The following is a 26,703-nucleotide window of genomic DNA, read 5'->3' on the forward strand; positions in this document are numbered from 1 at the left end:
CGGTGTATATACATACGTACGGCGTGTATACAGGGGCCACACTTCCTCTGCAGTGCCCGGTGTATATACATACGTACGGCGTGTATACAGGGGCCACACTTCCTCTGCAGTGCCCGGTGTATATACATACGTACGGCGTGTATACAGGGGCCACACTTCCTCTGCAGTGCCCGGTGTATATATACATACGTACGGCGTGTATACAGGGGCCACACTTCCTCTGCAGTGCCCGGTGTATATACATACGTACGGCGTGTATACAGGGGCCACACTTCCTCTGCAGTGCCCGGTGTATATACATACGTACGGTATGTATACAGGGGCCACACTTCCTCTGCAGTGCCCGGTGTATATACATACGTACGGTGTGTATACAGGGGCCACACTTCCTCTGCAGTGCCCGGTGTATATACATACGTACGGTGTGTATACAGGGGCCACACTTCCTCTGCAGTGCCCGGTGTATATACATACGTACGGTATGTATAGAGGGGCCACACTTCCTCTGCAGTGCCCGGTGTATATACATACGTACGGTGTGTATACAGGGGCCACACTTCCTCTGCAGTGCCCGGTGTATATACATACGTACGGTATGTATACAGGGGCCACACTTCCTCTGCAGTGCCCGGTGTATATACATACGTACGGTGTATATACAGGGGCCGCACTTCCTCTGCAGTGCCCAGTATATATACATACGTACGGTGTGTATACAGGGGCCACACTTCCTCTGCAGTGCCCGGTATATATACATACGTACGGTGTGTATACAGGGGCCACACTTCCTCTGCAGTGCCCGGTGTATATAAATACGTACGGTATGTATACAGGGGCCACACTTCCTCTGCAGTGCCCGGTGTATATACATACGTACGGTGTGTATACAGGGGCCACACTTCCTCTGCAGTGCCCGGTGTATATACATACGTACGGTGTGTATACAGGGGCCACACTTCCTCTGCAGTGCCCGGTGTATATACATACGTACGGTGTGTATACAGGGGCCACACTTCCTCTGCAGTGCCCGGTGTATATACATACGTACGGTATGTATAGAAGGGCCACACTTCCTCTGCAGTGCCCGGTGTATATACATACGTACGGTGTGTATACAGGGGCCACACTTCCTCTGCAGTGCCCGGTGTATATACATACGTACGGTATGTATACAGGGGCCACACTTCCTCTGCAGTGCCCGGTGTATATACATACGTACGGTGTGTATACAGGGTCCGCACTTCCTCTGCAGTGCCCAGTATATATACATACGTACGGTGTGTATACAGGGGCCACACTTCCTCTGCAGTGCCCGGTGTATATACATTCGTACGGTATGTATACAGGGGCCACACTTCCTCTGCAGTGCCCGGTGTATATACATACGTACGGTATGTATACAGGGGCCACACTTCCTCTGCAGTGCCCGGTGTATATACATACGTACGGCGTGTATACAGGGGCCACACTTCCTCTGCAGTGCCCGGTGTATATACATACGTACGGCGTTTATACAGGGGCCACACTTCCTCTGCAGTGCCCGGTGTATATACATACGTACGGCTTGTATACAGGGGCCACACTTCCTCTGCAGTGCCCGGTGTATATACATACGTACGGTGTGTATACAGGGGCCACACTTCCTCTGCAGTGCCCGGTGTATATACATACGTACGGTGTGTATACAGGGGCCACACTTCCTCTGCAGTGCCCGGTGTATATACATACGTACGGTGTGTATACAGGGGCCACACTTCCTCTGCAGTGCCCGGTGTGTATACATACGTACGGTATGTATAAAGGGGCCACACTTCCTCTGCAGTGCCCGGTGTATATACATACGTACGGTATGTATACAGGGGCCGCACTTCCTGTGCAGTGCCCGGTGTATATACATACGTACGGTGTGTATACAGGGGCCGCACTTCCTCTGCAGTGCCCGGTGTATATACATACGTACGGTATGTACACAGGGGCCACACTTCCTCTGCAGTGCCCGGTGTATATACATACGTACGGTGTGTATACAGGGGCCACACTTTCTCTGCAGTGCCCGGTGTATATACATACGTACGGTATGTATACAGGGGCCACACTTCCTCTGCAGTGCCCGGTGTATATACATACGTACGGTATGTATACAGGGGCCACACTTCCTCTGCAGTGCCCGGTGTATATACATACGTACGGTGTGTATACAGGGGCCACACTTCCTCTGCAGTGCCCGGTGTATATACATACGTACGGCGTGTATACAGGGGCCACACTTCCTCTGCAGTGCCCGGTGTATATACATACGTACGGCGTGTATACAGGGGCCGCACTTCCTCTGCAGTGCCCGGTGTATATACATACGTACGGTATGTATACAGGGGCCACACTTCCTCTGCAGTGCCCGGTGTATATACATACGTACGGTATGTATACAGGGGCCACACTTCCTCTGCAGTGCTCGGTGTATATACATACGTACGGTATGTATAGAGGGCGCCGATAGAGGTTCTGTATATCAGAACCGAATCCCCCAGGCCTAATACCTGGGACACCGGTCCCATCCCCGGAGTAGGGGCAGATCTCTGGAGGTCACCAAGAGGTCATCCATTCACTGTGTTACTTCCATGGGATCACCTTGGTCCTGTATGGCAGAGTGCTCAACTCCAGTCCTCAAGCACCCTACCCAACAGTTCAGGTTTTCAGTATATCCCTGCTTCAGCACAGGTGGCTCACAGTCCCTGCTTCAGCACAGGTGTTCAATCAGTCCCTGCTTCTGCACAGTTGGCTCAATCGGGCTGACCTGTGAGGGGGGAGGGGGGGGGGGTTGAGGACTGGAGTTGCGCCCCCTGCTGTATGGGACTGCCGCTGTGAAACCTATCACATGATGCACCTGAAGATACAAGGCCCATTTACATCCTTCCCACGAGCAGATCCTTCCTCCTCCCGGGGGGTTCTCTGCTTTCATTGCTCTCTTGCACCCAGTCATGCCGGACCACAGCAACGTCAGGGTGTCTTATCATGTCGTGTTGTTTCAACATCACATGTTGCAGTATCTCTGAGTATTGCAGCTGAATTGGCGCCAAGTGAGACCTTGTCATTCAGCAGCTCAGCGTCCGTGTATCAAGAGTCCTCGTGTCAATAGGAGGAGTTATAGGGAGCGGTTATATGGGGTAATAGGAGGAGTTATAGGGAGAGGTTATATGGGGTAATAGGAGGAGTTATAGGGAGCGGTTATATGGGGTAATAGGAGGAGTTATAGGGAGAGGTTATATGGGGTAATAGGAGGAGTTATAGGGAGCTGTTATATGGGGTAATAGGAGGAGTTATAGGGAGAGGTTATATGGGGTAATAGGAGGAGTTATAGGGAGCGGTTATATGGGGCAATAGGAGGAGTTATAGGGAGAGGTTATATGGGGTAATAGGAGGAGTTATAGGGAGCGGTTATATGGGGCAATAGGAGGAGTTATAGGGAGAGGTTATATGGGGTAATATGAGTTATTTGGAGTGGTTATATTGGGTAATAGGCGTTATTTGGAGTGGTTATATGGGGTAATAGGAGTTATTTGGAGTGGTTATATGGGGCAATAGGAGTTATTTGGAGTGGTTATATGGGGCAATAGGAGTTATTTGGAGTGGTTATATGGGGTAATAGGCGTTATTTGGAGTGGTTATATGGGGTAATAGGAGTTATTTGGAGTGGTTATATGGGGTAATACTGTAGGCGTTATTTGGAGTGGTTATATGGGGTAATAGGAGTTATTTGGAGTGGTTATATGGGGCAATAGGAGTAGCTATCGGGAGAGATTTTCTGGGCACCAGTTTTCCTGCATCCTGCTGGCTTTCAGTTTGTACAAACCTCCCTCTCTGATTATCTGCGATTAATAGCAGAACAAGAACAACCTGTTACACTAGGAAAATGTCGCTCTGATTCCCAGCACACTTGTCTCTCTCGTTGTGCGTCCTTTGGTCACGGGAAGTGGCAGTAGGCCGCGGGTTAACCTTCGGCTGTGAGAGCCACCTGCCACGCATTGCCTCTGGCAGCCAAAGGGTTGCGTTCCCCCCCCCCCCCCCGCCCCCCGCCAGCTCGGGGCCGCAGAGGACGAGCATGTCTGCAGAATGAGGGACGTACAAAGGTGGCCTGACCCGTCCGCACACTGCGGGCACCGCCACATTACCAGCTGCTGCGGCTAATAACAGCTATTACAGCACATCGTCGGAGGGGCCCCGTGCCATGTAATTCAGGCCTTTTCTCTCTTATATCCCCCCTCCGGCCCTGTTTTTGGAAGAGAACCTGTAATCCTATTAGGCAGCTGTCAATCACAGAGCTGGCCAAGGGGATGAAGACATTCAGAGCCATTTAGCTGTTACAACAGGTCTGCAGCATAGGAAGCCACACACACGCGCACACACACACGCGCACACACACACACACACACGGCTCCCGGCAACATCCAGGGACATTCCTAAAGGTGCCGTCCCACCCAGGCCCAGCGGGATGTCATGTGCAGAAGCAGGGGAGGCCAACTCCAGTCCTCAAGGGCTACCAACAGGTCAGGTAGTCAGGATATCCTTGCTTCAGCACAGTTGGCTCAATCAGTGGCTCAGTCAAAGACTGAGCCACCGCTGCTGAAGCTTGGACTGATTGAGCCACCTATGGTGAAGCCGGGATATGCTGAAAACCTGACCTTTTGGCGGCTCTTGAGGTCTGCAGTTGGCCGCCCCTGGGCTGCAGCTCCCTGGCTGAGGCCTTATCCAAAGTCTGGGTCGTCTTTATGTAATATATCGGTTTCCGTTTTATTTTACTGCGTTGCATTATATCGCCGCACCTGGGTGAGATCCCAGCACGAGCTGCGTATATGGTCAGCCACCTATGCGAGACGGAAAACAGTGACATTAGAAGAAACAGATGGGTTTTACAGTCTTTATCTCATCTCTTTCCTGATGATGTTAACCCTCTCTACTCCTTGCCAGTCTTGCTCCGTCTTTAGATCGTTGTGTTAGAAGTGGGTGCACATTTTTTTATCTCCCTGTTGTGATGGCGGACACCGGAGGGACATTTCCCCTGTCGGGGTGATGTGATCTGATTCGGGCAGCTCAAAGAAGGGAACACAATATATTTCTGGAGACTATCCTTATTTTCAGGGGGCGGCTGCCTTTTCATTTGTAATGGTACTCATCTCTGGCTCCAGCTTCTCCTGGAGCAGCACACACCTCTCCTCTTCTTTAAGGCGGCAGCGATGAGGAGGGAAAGCTGAGCAGTGAATCTCAATATGCTTCGGCCTCTCTGATGCATCCAGTACCCTAGATGAAAGAGACCCTGTTATCCTGCGGACACACGCCGCATCGTCGGAACCCCCCATTATCTGACCTAATACACCCCTTTACCATCACCGTAAAAGGATTTTACCAGATTTCCTGTCACCAAAGCACGTTTGCCTAGGAGTGACATTTGGCTCTTCCCTTACCTTCTCCATTCACGGAATGGCTACAATTTGTCACGTCTTCCTCCATAATATTGCCAAGATCCACCCTTCCTTCTGTCAACCTACTGCTAAAACTCTAATGCCTGCCCTTACCCTCTCCCACCTGGATTATTGTAACATACTGTACAGCTAACAGGCTTCCCCGCCTCAAAACCGTCTCCTTTGCAATCTATCCAAAATTCTGCGGCTAGAATAATGTCACTTTCTCCCAAAACAATCTCCGCTCATCTCCTTAAATCCCTCTCCTGGCTTCCCATTAAGTTTTGGATCACCCCCAAAGTTCTCCTTCCCTTTAAGGCTCTCCCCTCATCTGCTCCTCCCTACATATCGGCTGTGATCTCTCGCTCTGCCCCTGCTCGTCTCCTGCGCTCTGCCCATAACTGTCTCTTGCACTCTGCCCATAACTGTCTCCTCTCCTGCGCTCTGCCCATAACTGTCTCCTGCGCTCTGCCCATAACTGTCTCCTCTCCTGCGCTCTGCCCATAACTGTCTCCTGCGCTCTGCCCATAACTGTCTCCTCTCCTGCGCTCTGACCATAACTGTCTCCTCTCCTGCGCTCTGACCATAACTGTCTCCTCTCCTGCGTTCTGCCCATAACTGTCTCCTGCGCTCTCTGACCATAACTGTCTCCTGCGCTCTGCCCATAACTGTCTCCTGCACTCTGCCCATAACTGTCTCCTCTCCTGCGCTCTGACCATAACTGTCTCCTCTCCTGCGCTCTGACCATAACTGTCTCCTCTCCTGCGCTCTGCCCATAACTGTCTCCTCTCCTGCGCTCTGACCATAACTGTCTCCTCTCCTGTGCTCTGCCCATAACTGTCTCCTCTCCTGCGCTCTGCCAATAACTGTCTCCTCTCCTGCGCTCTGCCAATAACTGTCTCCTCTCCTGCGCTCTGCCCATAACTGTCTCCTCTCCTGCGCTCTGCCCATAACTGTCTCCTCTCCTGCGCTCTGCCCAAACTATCTCCTCTCCTGCGCTCTGCCCATAACTGTCTCCTCTCCTGCGCTCTGCCCATAACTGTCTCCTCTCCTGCGCTCTGCCCATAACTGTCTCCTCTCCACCCCTTTCACCTCTACAGCTCTCTCTCTCTCCTAAAACTTTTTCCCTCCCTGCCCCTTACCTATCTGACTCCCTCACACCCCGCATACACCAAGCACCTCCTCTCCCCCCTTTAAGTCAGACCTTAAAACTCACCTCTTACATGAAGCATTTTAATTGCCTGTACTCGTGGCTCCTGTCCCACAGTCACTCCTGCCAGGCACTGCCATCTACAGCACGTGTCACCTCATCTGCTTGTAAGTCTCCCAACATACCACTTAGATTGTAAGCTCTCCAGGCCAGGGATTTCCTTTCCTATGTCTGATCTTATTGCATTATAATTCTCTGTAATACACTGTGGGTGCTATAAACACAAAGCTATACTGTACATACATATACTGGAATATATATTATTCTATGCCATTTCCCTTCATTTCCGTGCTGCTTTGCTTCCCTGGAGATTATTCGTTTTGCCAGAATGGAGACGGGAAAGATTTCCATCTGTGTGTCCCTTACATTATTCCAAGAAATGCCGTGTTTGATCCCTTAATATCACGTGTAGAAACCTTGCGTGGGAAGGATAAGTATCCTTGGTTTGTTTCCGGATGCGATTGATCCTGGCCCGGTGGGGGTTAGAACCGGAGCCCGGGGATCTCTCCAGTAATCACGCCGCGTCTTACAATAAGGTTCCGCTTTTCTTCACTAGAAAGGCACGGTCAGGCCCTTGTGCCTCTTGTATGTGGGATCAGCTCCCTCCCTCACAGGAGTAAAGTGAACCAGCGGCACTGATGTGTGTAAAAGGGTTCACTATAGAACAGGGGCGGGCAACTCCAGTCCTCAACCGCCACCAACAGGTAACAAGTTTTTAGAATATCCCAGCTTCAGCACAGGTGGCTCAAGTAGTGGTCACTGATTGAGCCACCTGTGCTGAAGCAGGGATATCCTGAAAACCTGATCTGTTGGTGGCTCTTGAGGACTGGAGATGGCCATCCCTACATTAGATTCTACCTGCAGAATTTAAGATCCCATCACTAAATCCATTTTTTTTTTTTTTTTAAACTCCAAATGGTGTGTAGTGTGTGTGAGGCGCGGGGCACACGTCACCGCCCTGTGTGTGAGGCGCGGGGCACACGTCACCGCCCTGTGTGTGAGGCGCGGGGCACACGTCACGCCCTGTGTGTGAGGCGCGGGGCACACGTCACCGCCCTGTGTGTGAGGCGCGGGGCACACGTCACCGCCCTGTGTGTGAGGCGTGGGGCACACGTCACCACCCTGTGTGTGAGGCGCGGGGCACACGTCACCGCCCTGTGTGTGAGGCGCGGGGCACACGTCACGCCCTGTGTGTGAGGCGCGGGGCACACGTCACCGCCCTGTGTGTGAGGCGCGGGGCACACGTCACCGCCCTGTGTGTGAGGCGTGGGGCACACGTCACCACCCTGTGTGTGAGGCGCGGGGCACACGTCACCGCCCTGTGTGTGAGGCGCGGGGCACACTTCACCGACCTGTGTGTGAGGCGCGGGGCACACGTCACCACCCTGTGTGTGAGGCGCGGGGCACACGTCACCGCCCTGTGTGTAAGGCGCGGTGCACACGTCACCGCCCTATGTGTGAGGCGCGGAGCACACGTCACCGCCTTGTGTGTGAGGCGCGGGGCACACGTCACCGCCCTGTGTGTGAGGCGTGGGGCACACGTCACCGCCCTGTGTGTGAGGCGCGGGGCTCACGTCACCGCCCTGTGTGTGAGGCGCGGGGCACACGTCACCGCCCTGTGTGTGAGGCGCGGGGCACACGTCACCGCCCTGTGTGTGAGGCGCGGGGCACACGTCACCGCCCTGTGTGTGAGGCGCGGGGCACACGTCACCGCCCTGTGTGAGGCGCGCGGCACACGTCACCGCCCTGTGTGTGAGGCGCGGGGCACACGTCACCGCCCTGTGTGTGAGGCGCGGGGCACACGTCACCGCCCTGTGTGTGAGGCGCGGGGCACACGTCACCGCCCTGTGTGTGAGGCGCGGGGCTCACGTCACCGCCCTGTGTGTGAGGCGCGGGGCACACGTCACCGCCCTGTGTGAGGCGCGCGGCACACGTCACCGCCCTGTGTGTGAGGCGCGGGGCACACGTCACCGCCCTGTGTGTGAGGCGCGGGGCACACGTCACCGCCCTGTGTGAGGCGCGCGGCACACGTCACCGCCCTGTGTGTGAGGCGCGGGGCACACGTCACCGCCCTGTGTGTGAGGCGCGGGGCACACGTCACCGCCCTGTGTGTGAGGCGCGGGGCACACGTCACCGCTCTGTGTGTGAGGCGCGGGGCTCACGTCACCGCCCTGTGTGTGAGGCGCGGGGCACACGTCACCGCCCTGTGTGAGGCGCGCGGCACACGTCACCGCCCTGTGTGTGAGGCGCGGGGCACACGTCACCGCCCTGTGTGTGAGGCGCGGGGCACACGTCACCGCCCTGTGTGTGGTGCGCGGGCACATGTCACCGCCCTGTGTGTGAGGCGCGGGGCACACGTCACCGCCCTGTGTGTGAGGCGCGGGGCACACGTCAACGCCCTGTGTGTGAGGCGCGGGGCATACGTCAACGCCCTGTGTGTGAGGCGCGGGGCACACGTCACCGCCCTGTGTGTGGTGCGCGGGCACATGTCACCTCCCTGTGTGTGGTGTGCGGGCACACGTCACCGCCCTGTGTGTGAGGCGCGGGGCACACGTCACCGCCCTGTGTGTATGGCGCACGCACACATCACCTCCCTTTGTGTGGTGCGCGGGCAAACGTCACCTCCCTGTGTGTGAGGCGCGGGGCACACGTCACCGCCCTGTGTGTGGTGCGCGGGCACATGTCACCTCCCTGTGTGTGGTGTGCGGGCACACGTCACCGCCCTGTGTGTGAGGCGCGGGCACACGTCACCGCCCTGTGTGTGAGGCGCGGGCACATGTCACCGCCCTGTGTGTATGGCGCACGCACACATCACCTCCCTTTGTGTGGTGCGCGGGCAAACGTCACCTCCCTGTGTGTGAGGCGCGGGGCACATGTCACCTCCCTGTGTGTATGGCGCACGCACACGTCACCTCCCTGTGTGTATGGCGCGCGCACACGTCACCTCCCTGTGTGTATGGCGCACGCACATGTCACCTCCCTGTGTGTATGGCGCACGCACACGTCACCTCCCTGTGTGTATGGCGCACGCACACGTCACCTCCCTGTGTGTATGGCGCACGCACACGTCACCTCCCTGTGTGTATGGCGCACGCACACGTCACCTCCCTGTGTGTATGGCGCACGCACACGTCACCTCCCTGTGTGTATGGCGCACGCACACGTCACCTCCCTGTGTGTATGGCGCACGCACACGTCACCTCCCTGTGTGTATGGCGCACGCACACGTCACCTCCCTGTGTGTATGGCGCACGCACACGTCACCTCCCTGTGTGTATGGCGCACGCACACGTCACCTCCCTGTGTGTATGGCGCACGCACACGTCACCTCCCTGTGTGTATGGCGCACGCACACGTCACCTCCCTGTGTGTATGGCGCACGCACACGTCACCTCCCTGTGTGTATGGCGCACGCACACGTCACCTCCCTGTGTGTATGGCGCACGCACACGTCACCTCCCTGTGTGTATGGCGCACGCACACGTCACCTCCCTGTGTGTATGGCGCACGCACACGTCACCTCCCTGTGTGTATGGCGCACGCACACGTCACCTCCCTGTGTGTATGGCGCACGCACACGTCACCTCCCTGTGTGTATGGCGCACGCACACTTCACCTCCCTGTGTGTATGGCGCACGCACACGTCACCTCCCTGTGTGTATGGCGCACGCACATGTCACCCCCCTGTGTGTGTGGCGCGGGGCACATGTCACCTCCCTGTGTGTATGGCACACGCACACGTCACCTCCCTGTGTGTATGGCGCACGCAAACGTCACCTCCCTGTGTGTATGGCGCACACACACGTCACCTCCCTGTGTGTATGGCGCACGCACACGTCACCTCCCTGTGTGTATGGCGCACGCACATGTCACCTCCCTGTGTGTATGGCGCACGCACACGTCACCTCCCTGTGTGGGAATTTCCACTTTGCTGCGGGAACTCTCCCAACGTTTTAGCGACTGATTGCGAAGTCCTCGTGTGGTTGGGTCTGACACGTTAACCAGTAGGTCGCTGGAGTCCTATAACATTTGTTCCCCAGGCAGGGCCAAGCTGACCTTGTCTCTCCTCCGCAGAATGCTGCCGATCAGATGTCTTTCCGGGCGGCGGGAGGACTGGCCGTGCTGGAGCAGATTCTGCAGGCGGCTGCGTCCGTGTCTAACAGTAACGCGGCGAGTCGCATCCCAATGAGGTAAGGAAGCAGTGTCTCAATAACAGTCCCATGTAGCAGAGCCCTCTCCCTTTCTGTTCTCTTTGCTAAGGCGCTGGCCCAATATTTAATAAGAACTTAGCTGTCAAATCAGCCACTGACTGCTGCAGGAGGCGAGACAATTACTCGCAGCATTATCTGCAGGTTTCCATTCCCCGTCATCAAATGAAGCACAATGTGTGTCTTGTTCTCTGCTGTCCACATGCTTCTGATGACCTGCAGGGGAGAAGCGTGTGCGGGTGGCAGAAGGGAGAAGTGTGTGCGGGTGGCAGAAGGGAGAAGCGTGTGCGGGTGGCAGAAGGGAGAAGCGTGTGCGGGTGACAGAAGGGAGAAGCACGTGTGGGTGACAGAAGGGAGAAGCACGTGTGGATAACAGAAGGGAGAAGCGTGTGCAGGTGACAGAAGGGAGAAGCGTGTGCAGGTGACAGAAGGGAGAAGCGTGTGCAGGTGACAGAAGGGAGAAGCGTGTGCTGATTATAGACGGGAGAAGCGTGTGCGGTTGATAGAAGGGAGAAGCATGTGCGGTTATAGAAGGGAGAAGCGTGTGCGGTTGATAGAAGGGAGAAGCGTGTGCGGTTGATAAAAGGGAGAAGCGTGTGCGGTTGATAGAAGGGAGAAGCGTGTGCGGGTGACAGAAAGAAGAGGCGTGTGCGGGTGACAGAAAGGAGAAGCGTGTGCGAGTGACAGAAAGGAGAAGCGGGTGAGAGAAGGAAGAAGCGTGTGCGGGTGACAGAAAGGAGAAGCGTGTGTGGGTGATAGAAGGGAGAAGCGTGTGCGGGTGACAGAAGGGAGAAGCGTGTGCGGGTGACAGAAAGGAGAAGCGTGTGCTGGTGACAGAAGGGAGAAGCGTGTGCGGGTGACAGAAGGGAGAAGCGTGTGCGGGTGACAGAAGGACTGTATGTTTTGAGTGATTATGAAGCAATGGTGTGTGTGTGTATGAATATACGTGTATATAGGAACTCCACTTGGTGAAGTAGCTGCTGCTTTATAGTTTTCCACATGTCCAAAGCCTCAAAGATCACGAGCCGGTGACAGTTGGTGGCCGCTGACATGTGTAATAGGATTTAGAAATTAGCAGGACTCTAATCTGCCCTCCTGCGACCCAGCGCCAGGTGTGCCCGAGATCTGCCTGCACACGGCTCAGAACAGGTGTACAGGGGCAGGAGGGCGCACTGCTATAGGAGGAGCGGGGCTGTACAGGGGGTAGGAGGGGTCAGTGCCTATACAGGGGGCAGGAGGGGCGGGGCTGTACAGGGGGTAGGAGGGGTCAGTGCCTATACAGGGGGCAGGAGGGGCGGGGCTGTACAGGGGATAGGAGGTGTCAGTGCCTATACAGGGGGCAGGGGGGGCGGGGCTGTACAGGTGGTAGGAGGGGCGGGGCTGTAGAGGGGGTAGGAAGGGTCAGTGCCTATACAGGCGGCAGGAGGGGCGGGGCTGTACAGGGGGTAGGAAGGGTCAGTGCCTATACAGGCGGCAGGAGGGGCGGGGCTGTACAGGGGGTAGGAGGGGTCAGTGCCTATACAGGGGGCATGAGGGGCGGGGCTGTACAGGGGGTAGGAGGGGTCAGTGCCTATACAGGGGGCAGGGGGGGCGGGGCTGTACAGGGGGTAGGCGGGGTCAGTGACTATACAGGGGGCAGGTGGGGCGGGGCTGTACAGGGGGTAGGAGGGGTCAGTGCCTATACAGGGGGCAGGTGGGGCGGGGCTGTACAGGGGGTAGGAGGGGTCAGTGCCTATACAGGGGGCATGAGGGGCGGGGCTGTACAGGGGGTAGGAGGGGTCAGTGCCTATACAGGGGGCGGGGCTGTACAGGGGGTAGGAGGGGTCAGTGACTATACAGGGGGCAGGTGGGGCGGGGCTGTACAGGGGGTAGGAGGGGTCAGTGCCTATACAGGGGGCAGGAGGGGCGGGGCTGTACAGGGGGTAGGAGGGGTCAGTGCCTGTACAGGGGGCAGGAGGGGCGGGGCTGTACAGGGGGCAGGAGGGGTGAGTGCCTATACAGGGGGCAGGAGGGGCGGGTCTGTACAGGGGGTAGGAGGTGTCAGTGCCTATACAGGGGGCAGGGGGGCGGGGCTGTACAGGTAGAAGGAGGGGGTGGGGCTGTTCAGGGGTTGGGGTGGATGGGTGTGGGGCTGTACAGCTGGTAGGAGGGGGTGGGGCTGTACAGGGGGTGGGGGTGGATGGGGCAGGGCTGTACAGGTGGTAGGAGGGGGCGGGCTGTACAGGGGTTGGGGTGGATGGGTGTGGGGCTGTACAGGTAGTAGGAGGGTGTGGGGGTGGAGGGGGCGGGGTGGGGGTGGATGGGGCGGGGCTGTACAGGTGGTAGGAGGGGGTGGGGCTGTACAGGTGGTGGATGGGGGCGGACAGTACAGGAGGTAGGGGTGGGGGTGGATGGGGGCGGGCTGTACAGGGGGTGGATGGGGGCGGGCTGTACAGGGGGTGGATGGGGGCGGGCAATACAAGTGGTAGGAGGGGCACCTGAAAAGAAATGATGTTTCTTAGATTCCCACAAATTAGAAGCGTTCACGTTACAATTGCACCTGAATCCCCTGCGTTAATATCGCTGTGTGAGCCGCTTACCTCTCACGCTGCAACAAATGCACTTCTGCTACTTAACAACTTGTTCAGCTTTGCCCTCCTCACTACACCAAGTCATAATTAGCACCGCTGTGTACGCTGCACTGTATCCCCGTGCACAGAGCTTACATTCTCATTTATGGTGGCCTTTGTGATAGCGACTTGCCCAAGGTTACAAGGAGCTGAACCGGCCTCATCCACTTTAGGCTACGGACCAGTGTCGGCGCTGCACGCGCGCCTGCGAGGCTGGCGGTGTGTGCAGCTGTGATCCCCGGTCTGCGGTGAGCTGCAGGGGGAAAGATGAGGAGACAATTTGACTGTCTTCAGGAAAAACTGGTCGTGCAGCGCGGCGGCCAAGGGAGCTAGGGGGCCCGGCCCCATGGAGGGGCGGTTCTTGTCCCTGCCATAGCGCCCCCCGCAGCAGGCACCGGGGACCTAGCCTTAGAGACACTAGACCACTCCTGTCCGAACAACCTGACTTGATAGATATATATATTAGTACGGCACATTTGAGAGCGTTCTCTTTTGATTAATACGGATTCTAATTCATTCCGCTAATAGGAGAGCCGTGTCAGACTTTCCCTGCATGGGACAGATGGCCCAATGGCTGGGGAGGCAGATGGGGAGGCGTAGTGAGGTCAAAGTTCCAAGGTCACAGACAAGCATGTGATGGGGTCCTGAGATCCTGGCACACTTTGGCTTCTTCATTGATTGGCATCAGCACTCAGAGTTAACCCCCTGGCTGCCAGAGCAGCATGCCACACTTTATCAATAACGACATGATTATATCAATAACTGGATCGTAAAATCAACAATTTCTTGATGTTTAGGGATTTCCGATGTGCGCTGCGCTAACACTTCTCTTCCTCCGTTTCCCGTCAGGTCGCTGTGCAGTGCTGTGAGTGTGTATCATTTAACGTGCAGTAACTGCAAAGAGAACTGCAGCTACGTTCTGTTTAGCAGTAAGATCACATTCCTAATGGAGCTCCTGATGCATCAGCTCACGGTACGTCCCTGTCTCCTGTAACTCGCTACACAGGAGAGTCTGTGCGCTGAGGTTGATTGAAATGATGCTGCTTTTGTATTAGTTCATGGGTGGCCAACTGCAGTCCTCAAGGGCCACCAACAGGTCAGGTTTTCATGATATCCCTGATGCAGCACAAGTGGCTCAATCGGAAACTCAGTCAAAGACTGCACCTCTGGTTGAGCCACCTGTGCTGAAGCAGGGACTGACTGAGCCGTTTGTGCTGGAGCTGGGATATCCTTAAAACCTGACCTGTTGGAGGAGGAATAAGAACCCCGGATTTTGAGAATCCTAAATCCTTTTCACAAAAAGCACCTTTTGCAACTCCGTGGTAATTAAGGAAATTCAGTTAACGGTCTGTTTTCCGGCATTATTTGCAAATCTCATTGAATATTTGATTTCAGAATTCATTCCTAATTCATTGCGACCTCATAATTCACTGACACCGTTCGCCCTAAAACCACCGACATGCGGAGCGCTCCCCAAGCCAAGCGCTGACTTAATTGAAAAGTTATGTATGTGTCTTGAATAATTGACATTTCCGCCGATTGAATAAGTTAGAAAGTGGACTGTTTAGGGACATTTAATGGCTTTGCATGTGGATGGGAGAGTGTAAGACATTCAGCAGGAATAACACACAATGCGTAACACACTATTGCATAATGTCAGCAGCCAAAAAGATAAAAGTGCAGGGCAAGAGGTATCTGAGCGTGAATTTAAGAGGCGAAAAGAAAGCCGCTTCATGTTTCACACGACACAAAGAAGTAACATTTTCACTTCAAGCAACAATACTACTTTCCACCATTATTATTATTATTATTATTATTATTATTTGTATATGTAAAGCATGCAGCAATGTATAATTGTACATTCTTATCTAAGCTGGCAATCATTTTGTGCTCCTGTTATAAATGTGTTAAAAATCGTGTACCTAACATAATGGCCACTGTCACAGGGAACCAGTACTTTTGACATTTTTATCTTCCGGGATCAATTCACTTGGCAGAACAAGGTAATGGAATAAAATGAGGTTTATTCTGGTGAGACCAGCAGACACACAATGATACACAAAATACAGAAGAATACACACTCAACTGGGGGTCTGGGGGGAGTCTCTAGCCTCAAATAGGTGCAGGGCGCCTGCTTCAGATAGACTTACCCTGTCCGCTCCACGTCCAGAAACTTCACGTTCCTTCCTCCGGGAAGATACCTGGCTATACCTGCTAACCGCGAGCAAGGCACAAAAGAGAACTTGGCCGGAAACTCAGACCTGAGTCTCAGCTAGGCTGGCTGCTCCGGCAAAAAACCAAGCCGGTTGCTCTGCTATTCACAAAAGAGCAACTTTGAAAAGCCCGCCAGCGCCTCACCGACCCAAGCCCGGGATCGTCTGGTTCTCTTATCGGCCCGTCCCCTTACATAGACCTCGCTGTTCTATGTCTAACATGGAAGAGGGGCTGGCGACCAATCAGAGCACGGATCGTAACTGTATCAGCCAATCAGAGCTGGGGGCTCGTCTGGCTGTACGAGTCAGAGGAGGTGGTGGGTCTGGACGCCGACAAGCGGGAAATTTGAACTGGCCAATGGGATTCATGCCTACCAGCAACGGATTCTCAATGCCGGCCCCATACCGCCCGCTGAGTAGGCTCCAACGAGCCTGGGCGAACAAAGTGTCTTCCCCGCGGGGAGCCCTTGTTCCCAGACCCGTTACTCCGCCCTTCCCCGCTAACACCTCTCGACTTCCCTTCTCCTCTTTGATCCCCGATCTTTATGCAGACATCCCGGCTCCTATTTTAGATTACCAGGACTGTCTGTATAGAGATGGATACACACTTTATACACATAATAAACGTATGGGAACATAATACATGTGGGGGAAATGGGAGTGGGATACTTTGGGCCGAAAACCAGGATTTTGAGGGAAACTGTGTAGCCCCCGTGTAACTCACTCTCGTACCCTCAGAGCCTGCCTGCTCGTAGGCTAGCATTACGGACTACCGGTATTTATTTTATTTATAAAAAGTTTTACCAGGAAGTAATACATTGAGAGTTACGTCCCGTTTTTACGTATGTCCTGGGCACAGAGTTATGATGACAAATAATAAGATGGTTACAAATACAGTTGCATAATGAGCAGGGTATACATTATATACAAGACATTGCGTGCACAGTTAAAGAAAATATATATTATGGGCGTATGAAACCGTTACAGACCAGATTCAAATGTGAGACAGCCTTAGTTTTGAAAGAATTTAGACTGGTGGCGGCTTTGGGGTGCACGGTAAGAGGAGGAGCGGCCAAATACCCCGGGATCCTTGCCCCCCCGACCTCCTACACAGGTTTTAAATAAATTTTCACCCAAATATCCCCCTTGAAACTCCCACTCCCGAAATAGCAGGTTTATTACATGACCGGAAATGGTATAACGCGACAGCGCAGGTGTAAGACGCAGAGTCCCCGGCTTATGGTGCTTCTAAGTTACCAGGGACCCACGGTTTTCAGGGGTAACCAGTCGGGCTTCACCTTTATTATGAAGACTGGCTACCCCCTACCGTCACAGCCGCCTTTCAGTTTCAATCAATCCTTCAGTCAGTGTAACACGGCAGCTACAATGTAACCTTATATTACTAAGGTAACAGTACAGTATCTATTGTTACAGTTTGCAGCTCAAACTGCTGGGAACATTGGCAACAAATGAAAGTGTTACAAATATCTTGCACTGCTGGGGAGGTGGGCTAAAACCTGCTATAGAAATCAAAGGAAGGGCACTGTATTAAAAATCATTACAGATGTCATTAAGAGTTGAATATAAATAAATTAACAGCCTCTATTATGTAATACTACAGAACTGATTTGTTTACATAAAACACACATAAGATTTCATATTTTGCTGCTTTCATTGTTGACGAAATCTTCCTAATTCAGCCCAAGCACATCCATAGGCTGTGCGTGTTTCTGGGGGCTACACGGGACTATACCATAAAGCATATCACGGTCGTTCGTTCAGATCACCCCCATGTGGGGCGGGCCCCTTACATCTTCTTAAAGCCGCAATCTCCCCCCCCCCATTTATGGGACCCCGGATCTGAACTGCGCTATTTTTCTCTCTGGGGGCCCCTGCAGCTGACGCGATACTCACCAGGGATTTTGCCAGGTGTAAATCTCCCTCCAGGGGAAACAGAATGGCTGCCAAATCTCCGGCCAAGAGGGAGCCGCAACATCTTTGGTTGTGGTTCCCTATTGGACGACCATTTCCGTCCCCTTTATAAAGTCAGGCAGTAATACCGGTAACTTCCCCATTAAGGGGGGGGGTCGGAGCCCCGCTATTTCCAGCTGATCTCTTCTCCAGCGCAGAGAAGCAGCTCCCCGCACATTGGAGCGGGAGGGAGAGCTGAGTGAGAGCTGCAGGATTACTGTATTCCCCACGGAGCAGTGTGACGCGTCCTTAGGTCTTAGGTTTTAATTACAGCAGTGACAGGGGCTTGTCCTGTGTTAGCAGAACCAGAGCCAGGTACAGACCGTGCGGCTCAGACCGTCAGCGCCAAACTAGCGGCAAGGAACACTCTGTTGCCAAAGCGCAGATATTTCCTTCCCCTGCTGTCACCTCTCTCTAGGGATCTGGTGCCAGTCTCTCTGGGAGATCTGGTATCTGTCTCTCTGTCTCTGGGAGATCTGGTATCTGTCTTTGGGAGATCTGGTGTCGGTATCTCTCTCTGGGAGATATAGCATCATCCTCTCTGTCTCTGGGAGATCTTGCTTCTTTCTCTCTCTCTCTGGGAGATATAGTGTCGGTCTGTCTCTGGGAAATCTGTCGTCGGTCTCTCTCTGGGAGATCTGTTGACGGCCTCTCTGGGAGATATAGTGTCGGCCTCTCTCTGGGAGATCTGTCATCGGCCTCTCTCTGGGAGATCTGTCGTCGACCTCTCTGGGAGATCTGTCATCGGCCTCTCTCTCTCTGGGAGATCTGGCGTCGGCCTCTCTGAGAGATCTGGCGTCGGCCTCTCTCTGGGAGATCTGGCGTCGGCCTCTCTGGGAGATCCGGCGTCGGCCTCTCTGGGAGATCTGGCGTCGGCCTCTCTCTGGGAGATCTGGTGCCGGACTCTCTCTCTGGGAGATCTGGTGTCGGACTCTCTCTGGGAGATCTGGTGTCGGCTTCTCTCTTGGGATCTGACATCAGTCTCTGGGGATCTCTTGTTGGTCTCTCTAGGAGATCTGACATTGGCTTCTCTCTCTGGGAGATCTGGCGTCGGCCTCTCTATTAGTTATAGGGAGAGGTTATATGGGGAAATAGGAGGAGTTATAGGGGGCGGTTATATGGGGTAATAGGAGGAGTTATAGGGAGAGGTTATATGGGGTAATAGGAGTTATAAGGAGAGGTTATATGGGGTAATAGGAGTTATAGGGAGAGGTTATATGGGGTAATCGGAGTTATAGGGAGCGGGTATATGGGGTAATAGGAAGAGTTATAGGGAGAGGTTATATGGGGTAATAGGAGTTATAGGGAGGGGTTATATGGGGTAATAGGAGGAGTTATAGGGAGCGGTTATATGGGGTAATCGGAGTTATAGGGAGCGGGTATATGGGGTAATAGGAAGAGTTATAGGGAGGGGTTATATGGGGTAATAGGAGTTATAGGGAGGGGTTATATGGGGTAATAGGAGGAGTTATAGGGAGCGGTATTGTAGATGGATGAAAGCGCATAGTTATACTTAGTACTGATTTACATTGCAACCAGGTAAATGTGAGTGGAGCGGAGTGTGACCTGCGTGTCACCCGGATACAGAAGCGCGTGCATGTGCCGGCGCTCTGGCACGCTGTGCGCTCTGTTCCTGGAAGCGGGTTGTTTTAGCGAGGGATTTTCTGACGAGCTGCAGAAAGATTTCCTCCTGCTCTGCGGATGTCTCCGAGCTCTTGTTTTGATATAAACTCGCCCCGAGGCTCAGACCGCAGACAATCTTGTCGTATTGAAGGAGAAAATACATTTGGGAAGGGGGGGGGGGGGGGGCAGGAATGCCTCGAAAATGCTCTTCTGTGGCAATTTCATCCACCCACTTTTAACCCCATCACTGCCAGCAGCACGAGCCACTTGGGTAGAACTGTTTAAATGCTCAGGCCCTGAAGCCTCTGGCAGCGGAGAGGAGAGGTGCGTGTGGAGCTGGCAGGCATGGCAGAGATTAACCCCAGTGGATTGATATTGTCACAGATCATCCTGCCTCATAATAACCCATCAATCAGCCCTCCAGGGAGATGTTTCACCGCCGGCTCTTACAGCAAGGGTGGGCAGCGCCGCTCCTCCAGGGCCACCAACAGGTCAGGTTATCAGGATATCCCTGCTTCAGCACAGCTGGCTCAGTCGTTGGTCAACGTCAGTCCTCAAGGGCCACCCACAGGTCAGGTGTTCAGGATATCGCTGCTATTCAGCCACCTTTGCTGAAGCAGGGATATCCTGATCACCTGACTTGCTGGTGGCCCTTGAGGACTGGAGTTGCCCACGCCTGGTCTAGAGGGGGCGATCTCGCACGCTGCAGCCAATGCATGGGAGTCATTTCAGGTGCCCTGATCTCGGGCTGATCTCGGGCGCGGAGGGTAACACCACCTTAGACTTGGTGGGTTTGAGTGATGCAACGATAGACATTGCATTGGTGTCTCTGTCACCCACAGGTCCCCAAACCTGCGGCACTCGCCCCATTGTCACATATTGTACTTGCTAAAGCTATGGGGGAACATCATATTTCAAACTGGTAAGAAGCTCACAGGGACACACCCAACGCTGTCGTTCTCCAGTCACTACCCAGAATCCCTGTCTGCGGTTTAATCACTGTGACAATGGGGTGAATTAGTCAGGTTTGGGGACCTGTGGGCGACATGAAGAAACATTCATGGATTTCTGTGCTTGTCCCATAATATTGCACGGATTATTGCTGCAGTGTGTAGTGTCCTGTGCTGGGGAACCGTTTGCTCTGTCTGACATCCCCTGTGAGCTGTGGGGCAGTAGTACTGATAGCTGTGGGGCAGTAGTACTGATAGCTGTGGGGCAGTAGTACTGATAGCTGTGGGGCAGTAGTACTGATAGCTGTGGTGCAGTAGTACTGATAGCTGTGGGGCAGTAGTACTGATAGCTGTGGGGCAGTAGTACTGATAGCTGTGGGGCAGTAGTACTGATAGCTGTGGGGCAGTAGTACTGATAGCTGTGGGGCAGTAGAACTTATAGCTGTGGTGCAGTAGTACTGACATGTTGGGGCAGTAGTACTGATAGCTGTGGGGCAGTAGTACTGATAGCTGTGGGGCAGTAGTACTGATAGCTGTGGGGCAGTAGTACTGGCAGGTTTGGGCAGTAGTACTGATAGCTGTGGGGCAGTAGTCCTGATAGCTGTGGGGCAGTAGTACTGTTAGCTGTTGGGGCAGTAGTACTGACAGGTTTGGGGCACTAGTACTGATAGCTGTGGGGCAGTAGTACTGATAGCTGTGGGGCAGTAGTACTGACAGGTTTGGGGCACTAGTACTGATAGCTGTGGGGCAGTAGTACTGATAGCTGTGGGGCAGTAGTACTGTTAGCTGTTGGGGCAGTAGTACTGACAGGTTTGGGGCACTAGTACTGATAGCTGTGGGGCAGTAGTACTGATAGCTGTGGGGCAGTAGTACTGACAGGTTTGGGGCACTAGTACTTATAGCTGTGGGGCAGTAGTACTGCTAGTTTTAGGGAGCTCGCCAGTAACGTGTAGGAACCAGCACAGCGAGCGGCCCAGATACAGCACACGTCAGATGCTATTGTATCGCGCGCTCCTAACACAGCGCCCTCATGTTTGACGAATAATAACGCTTCCGGCGATGGAAAACCTTCAAAGCAATGTGGGATGGCGAGGCGTGTCTGTGTGTGTTCCGTGCACCTTGTTGTAACGTGTTGACTTGTGCAAACACGTGTTTTAGGCTCGGCGGGTAACTCGCTGAACGCAGACAATAGAGGAATTGTGCAGGCCCTGCCGTGCGTTGCTGGTCTCCTCATCGCTACATACAACACGCTGCCCCTGTACACAGTACTGCGCAGGTACTCACTGCCCTATGCACAGCGGGGGACGTGGCCGCCTCTCGTCCCTCATTAGGGAGAGAATAATAATAATGACACGTATGAAGTTCTCTGTCAGTGCGTGCGACGTGTCACTTCTCCCTAACTCCTCCTATTACCCCCCAAAGCACAAGCTGCTCAGGAACCTGCTATATTGCTGCTACGAGACGCAGGATAAGGGGGTGTGGGGCTTAATCACATTGCTAATAGGGCCAGTTAGCACTGAGGCTGCACTGCAGATGGAGAAGGGACAGTGTGAGGCGGGCTGCAGCATCCCAAACCGGGAGAAAGGCTATTGAACGCGCCTCCTGTGTAATGACCCTGCGGAAGGTGGTGAGCTGCTTACTGTGTCCATTCATACAAAATCCCCTTGTTGTACAAGTTTTTAAATCCGTTTGCAGCAAATAAAAATCTCACGTTGTGAGCCCAGCCACATGTCTCAGACAGGTCTGCAACCCTTCCCCGTTACCGCGTAGCATACAGTGCTAACACAGCAGCCAGGGATTCTGGGTAATGACATGCAAATGAGCACTCTGTTGAGCAGCTAATGGCGCCTTAGGCCTCGGTCCCGCTGCGCTCGTTGGCGCGGGCGGCCATGTCGTGAGTTCCCCACCAGCAGGGGAATCCTCGCGAGCCGGTCCCCCCTGGCGGCACAGCTCACTACACGCTGTGGCGCGTCAGCCGCTAGGAGACACAAGAGAATGGTGTTTCCTAGCGTTGACGCGTCACGTGGTGTGGCTGTGAGCCAATGGGGAGGGGAGGCTTCGGGAGGAGGAGAGGCTTCGGGGAGCGGGGAGGAGTGTGGAGTGAAAGCAGGTGAGTGCCTGTCTGTGTGTGTGTGTCTGAGTGCGTGCGTGCCTGTCTGTGTGTGCCTGAGTGCGTGAGTGCCTGCCTCTGTCTGTGTGTGTGTGTGTGTATGAGTGCGTGAGTGCCTGCCTCTGTCTGTGTGTGTGTGTATGAGTGCGTGAGTGCCTGCCTCTGTCTGTGGGTGTGTGTATGAGTGCGTGAGTGCCTGCCTCTGTCTGTGTGTGTGTGTCTGTGTGTGTGTGTGTGTGTGTGTGTGTGTGTGTGTGTGTGTGTGTGTGTGTGTGTGTGTGTGTGTGTGTGTGTGTGTATGAGTGCCTGGCTCTGTCTGTGTGTGTGTATGAGTGCGTGAGTGCCTGCCTGCCTGTGTGTGTGTGTGTGTGTGTATGAGTGCCTGCGTGTGTGTGTGTTTAAAGTTACCTTCAGCAGCTCCAGCTCCAGCCCGAGCCCGTGGAGGGAGGGGGGGAGAGTAGCGGGTCCCTCCGCTCAAGCCACGCCCCCCCTCCCGCTCAAACCTTCCACTCCCGCCCACCTCCGGCTCCCGCTCCCTACAGACCGCATATCGCGGTCTGTGTATGTCAGCGCCCCGCCTGTCTGCAGTGCGGGTGCGCTGACTCTGGGAGCGGGGCCTTAGCCTTACTGGCTTCTGCCCAGGAGCAGGCGAGTACGGGAGGTTTATGTAGCAGGCCCAGCGCTGCTGAATAATCAGACAATGTGCTGGTGCTCCCCGTGTTACCCAGCCCCCCTAATACCTGTACAGAGATAAGCTGGCATCAGCAGCCACTTGTGAGCCGCTGCCTTCCCGGCTTCCACTATATGAAACGCTGTACTGAGGAATCAAATGATCAATTCTCGGTCACTTCCGTCGTCTGCAACCCCCTACGTTTATTTATTCTCATCAAAGCCACAGTCTTGTTTCAACAAGTGTGAGGGGTATAGGACAGTGCTGTTTGGCAAGGGCAGTGATCTTATTCCACTAATCCATTCTTCAGAGGCAACTGGTGTAAGGGGCGTGTAAGGGGGATCCACGGAAGTCTATAGAGGCAACTGGTGTATGTAAGGGGGATCCACGGAAGTCTATAGAGGAAACTGGTGTATGTAAGGGGGATCCACGGAAGTCTATAGAGGCAACTGGTGTATGTAAGGGGGATCCACGGAAGTCTATAGAGGCAACTGGTGTGTGTAAGGGGGATCCACGGAAGTCTATAGAGGCAACTGGTGTATGTAAGAGGGTGATCATATTGAAGGAAAGTGTGGAAACTGATGTTTGTGAGACTGTGGCCTTCGTACAAGGTAAATGGGTTTGGAAGGTTTGCACTAGTCCCCTATGCTAATTATATCACCATTAAACCCTTTGTAACAAGGCATTTGTTTCTGCTCAATAGGTGTTTGTCCCAGATGAAGACAAGACCATCTTAGGAAGGAGTGTTAACAGGCAGGTGTTTGAAGGTCTCACCACAGGACTCCTGCGTCTCTGCTCTGGAATTTTTGCGTGTCTCATTTCCAGCTCCCCGGCAGGAAGCAGCCAGACGGGAAACCCCAAAATAACACCGGAAACCCAAACCAAAGTGTCCCCTGCGGAAGCCTTCAGCGGCCGAGTCCAGGACATGATCAGGTAAATGTTATGTGCAGATAATGCAAGAAACGTGACATTAGAGATAATACTAGTGCCCAGAGTGGAAGTCTGCCCTCACCGGTTGGATGTCGGCCTTCGCCGGTTGGATGTCGGCCTTCTCCGTTTGGAAGGTGGCCCTCGCCGGTTGGATGTCTGCCCTCGCCGGTTGGAAGTCTGCCCTCGCCGGTTGGAAGTCTGCCCTCGCCGGTTGGAAGTCTGCCCTCGCCGGTTGGAAGTCTGCCTTTGCCGGTTGGAAGTCTGCCCTCGCCGGTTGGATGTCTGCCCTCGCCGGTTGGAAGTCTGCCCTCGCCGGTTGGATGTCTGCCCTCGCCGGTTGGAAGTCTGCCCTCGCCAGTTGGAAGTCTGCCTTTGCCGTTTGGAAGTCTGCCCTCGCCGGTTGGAAGTCTGCCCTCGCCGGTTGGAAGTCTGCCCTCGCCGGTTGGAAGTCTGCCCTCGCCGGTTGGATGTCTGCCCTCGCCAGTTGGAATTCTGCCTTTGCCGTTTGGAAGTCTGCCCTCGCCGGTTGGAAGTCTGCCCTCGCCGGTTATTAGTCTGCCCTCGCCGGTTGGAAGTCTGCCCTCGCCGGTTGGAAGTCTGCCCTCGCCGGTTGGAAGTCTGCCCTCGCCGGTTGGAAGTCTGCCCTCGCCGGTTGGATGTCTGCCCTCGCCGGTTGGATGTCTGCCCTCGCCGGTTGGATGTCTGCCCTCGCCGGTTGGATGTCTGCCCTCGCCGGTTGGAAGTCTGCCCTTGCCAGTTCTGACTCATTAGAAGATGTATTGGAAGTCAGTCTCACTCATCAGGTCTGGAGAAGTCCTTCCAATAAGTTATCACAGTTGGGTCAAAAACACAGAATATATAAATGTGGTCAGCACAAAATACACAGGGTACACCTACCAAAACCCAATGGCAGAGTGAAAGCCAAACGTGCATAGAGATACTCTGTACCATTGTATTGTGCAGCATAGCCCTTGCATATCATTCTGCTTTCTAAACAGTCTTCCCTCTGAGCCATTTCTCCTAAATATCCCAAACCTGTTTTTCTGGCAGCCCCGGATCCTCATATCTACTTGGTGTTTGTAGAATGGTGTATTGTTCTGACAATCCCCCGCAGAGACACCAGCGGAGAGTCCAGTTCTGCATCGCCTCGATCCGCTCGTCTCATCTTTATTTTCCGCTTTTTGTCATTCCGTCATAAACGGTTTTGTGAGAAAACCACATGAAATCCCTTTTACCTTCATAAAACAAATACAATTCTGGCTTATAAGCCCGAGTGTACATTTCATTAACCCCTCACATTACCGCCAAGTCACTACTGAAACAATTAAAGATGTAAATAGAAATATGTTATGCGTGTATGCCCTTGAATGAGCATAATGTACTGTATATGCTCGGTGATATATTATTATGATAATGTTGTGCTCCGTGACCCTGAATGAGGCCCTCACCGCTGCCGCATTGCTTCTCTCCTCTCCAGTTACACGGTGAATATCGGGATGATTGACAAGCTGTGCGGGTGTTTCGTCTCCGTTCAAGGCCCTCTCGATGAAAACCCCAAAATCGCAGCTTTCCTGCAGGCAGCGACGGCCTTGTTGCAAGCCCTGTGCCGGCTCTGCTTCTCCGTGACGGGAAGGTACGGTTCTTACCTGTCCTGATTACATGTGGACCTCACTGATGAATACAATTGGGGAGAGAGATTGAATGTCATAGTAACAAATAGAAACATGTCACTTGTCACGGATTTGGGTTCTGGTTGGGTTTGGGTTCGGCGTTTTAGGATCAGCCTCAAACAGACATCTAAGGCTGCGCTTATAGTGCCTTGCGACGCAACGCCACTCCAAAACAAATCCATTGACTCCGTGGCAAGCGCTTATAGTAAGCGTGGCAGCGACGGAGTGACGTCGCGACCAAAAAACTTGAAGCCAGGTAAATTTCATTTTTTAGAGATAGTCGCCACCTGTGACTGTCTCTAAACCAATCAGAGAGCACTGCCCGTCCCCTTCGTGACGTCACTGGCCCTGTCGCCAGTGACGTCGCTTAAAACTAAAGTTTAACTTTCACTAGTGGCGACGGGTGACGTCATCGGTCGCGTCGCCGGCACTATAAGCGCGGCCTAAGTCAGGGGTTCTCAACTCCATTCCTAAAGGGCCACCAACCGGTCAGGTTTTTAAGATATCCCTGCTTCAGCACAGGTAGCTCAATCAGTCCCTGCTTCAACTGAGCCACTGATTGTGCCATCTGTGCTGAAGCAGGGATATCCTGAAAACCAGACCTGTTGGGGGGGTCTTGAGAACTGGAGTTGAGCCCCCCGGTCTAAGTAATGGGACTGATTAAAAATCAGAACTTTTCCTCTCTCGATATCTCGATCTCGGCGACTTTTTGCTCTTGGGTGGGGTGTTCCCTTGAAAGGCCATGATCTGACCCAAAAGTCCCTTAACTTTCCGTTAACTTAACATTTGAGTCCTTCTCCTCGTCCGCTGCTGTAACCCTGTAATGCGTGTGGTTTATCCCAGTCTCGGCCCCGCGTCTTACAATTTCACTTAATGCTGTCTCTGTCGCTCCATGAATTCAAAACGACCCTTCATGCAAAACGACCCTGATTATATATGCCCCTTGAAACGGGAATATAGGTCAGGTTTAGTTACAAGAAATGAAACATTACAGCATTCCTGAAAGCCCTGCTTGGTATATAGCGGTGTATATCCCGGGGACACCGCACCTAGAACATTGGATCAGACCACATTGGCTTTTTC

At 53.8% G+C, this 26,703-nt stretch overlaps 1 protein-coding gene across 1 annotated transcript in view; it reads left to right on the forward strand.

Annotated features, from left to right (window-relative positions):
* Positions 1-26,703, forward strand: part of LOC142469129 (S phase cyclin A-associated protein in the endoplasmic reticulum-like) — a gene marked incomplete at its 5' end in the record, with an annotated part of 222,445 nt that overhangs the window by 57,007 nt on the left and 138,735 nt on the right. Inside the window, 4 exons of the mRNA XM_075576061.1 lie at positions 10,741-10,856; positions 14,333-14,456; positions 23,724-23,953; positions 25,428-25,583. Of these exons, the coding sequence (XP_075432176.1) occupies positions 10,741-10,856; positions 14,333-14,456; positions 23,724-23,953; positions 25,428-25,583 (626 nt within the window). The remainder of the gene's footprint in view (positions 1-10,740; positions 10,857-14,332; positions 14,457-23,723; positions 23,954-25,427; positions 25,584-26,703) is intronic.

Source organism: Ascaphus truei, chromosome 18 (genome assembly GCF_040206685.1).
Source record: "Ascaphus truei isolate aAscTru1 chromosome 18, aAscTru1.hap1, whole genome shotgun sequence".
In the NCBI taxonomy this organism is placed as follows: Eukaryota; Metazoa; Chordata; class Amphibia; order Anura; family Ascaphidae; genus Ascaphus; species Ascaphus truei.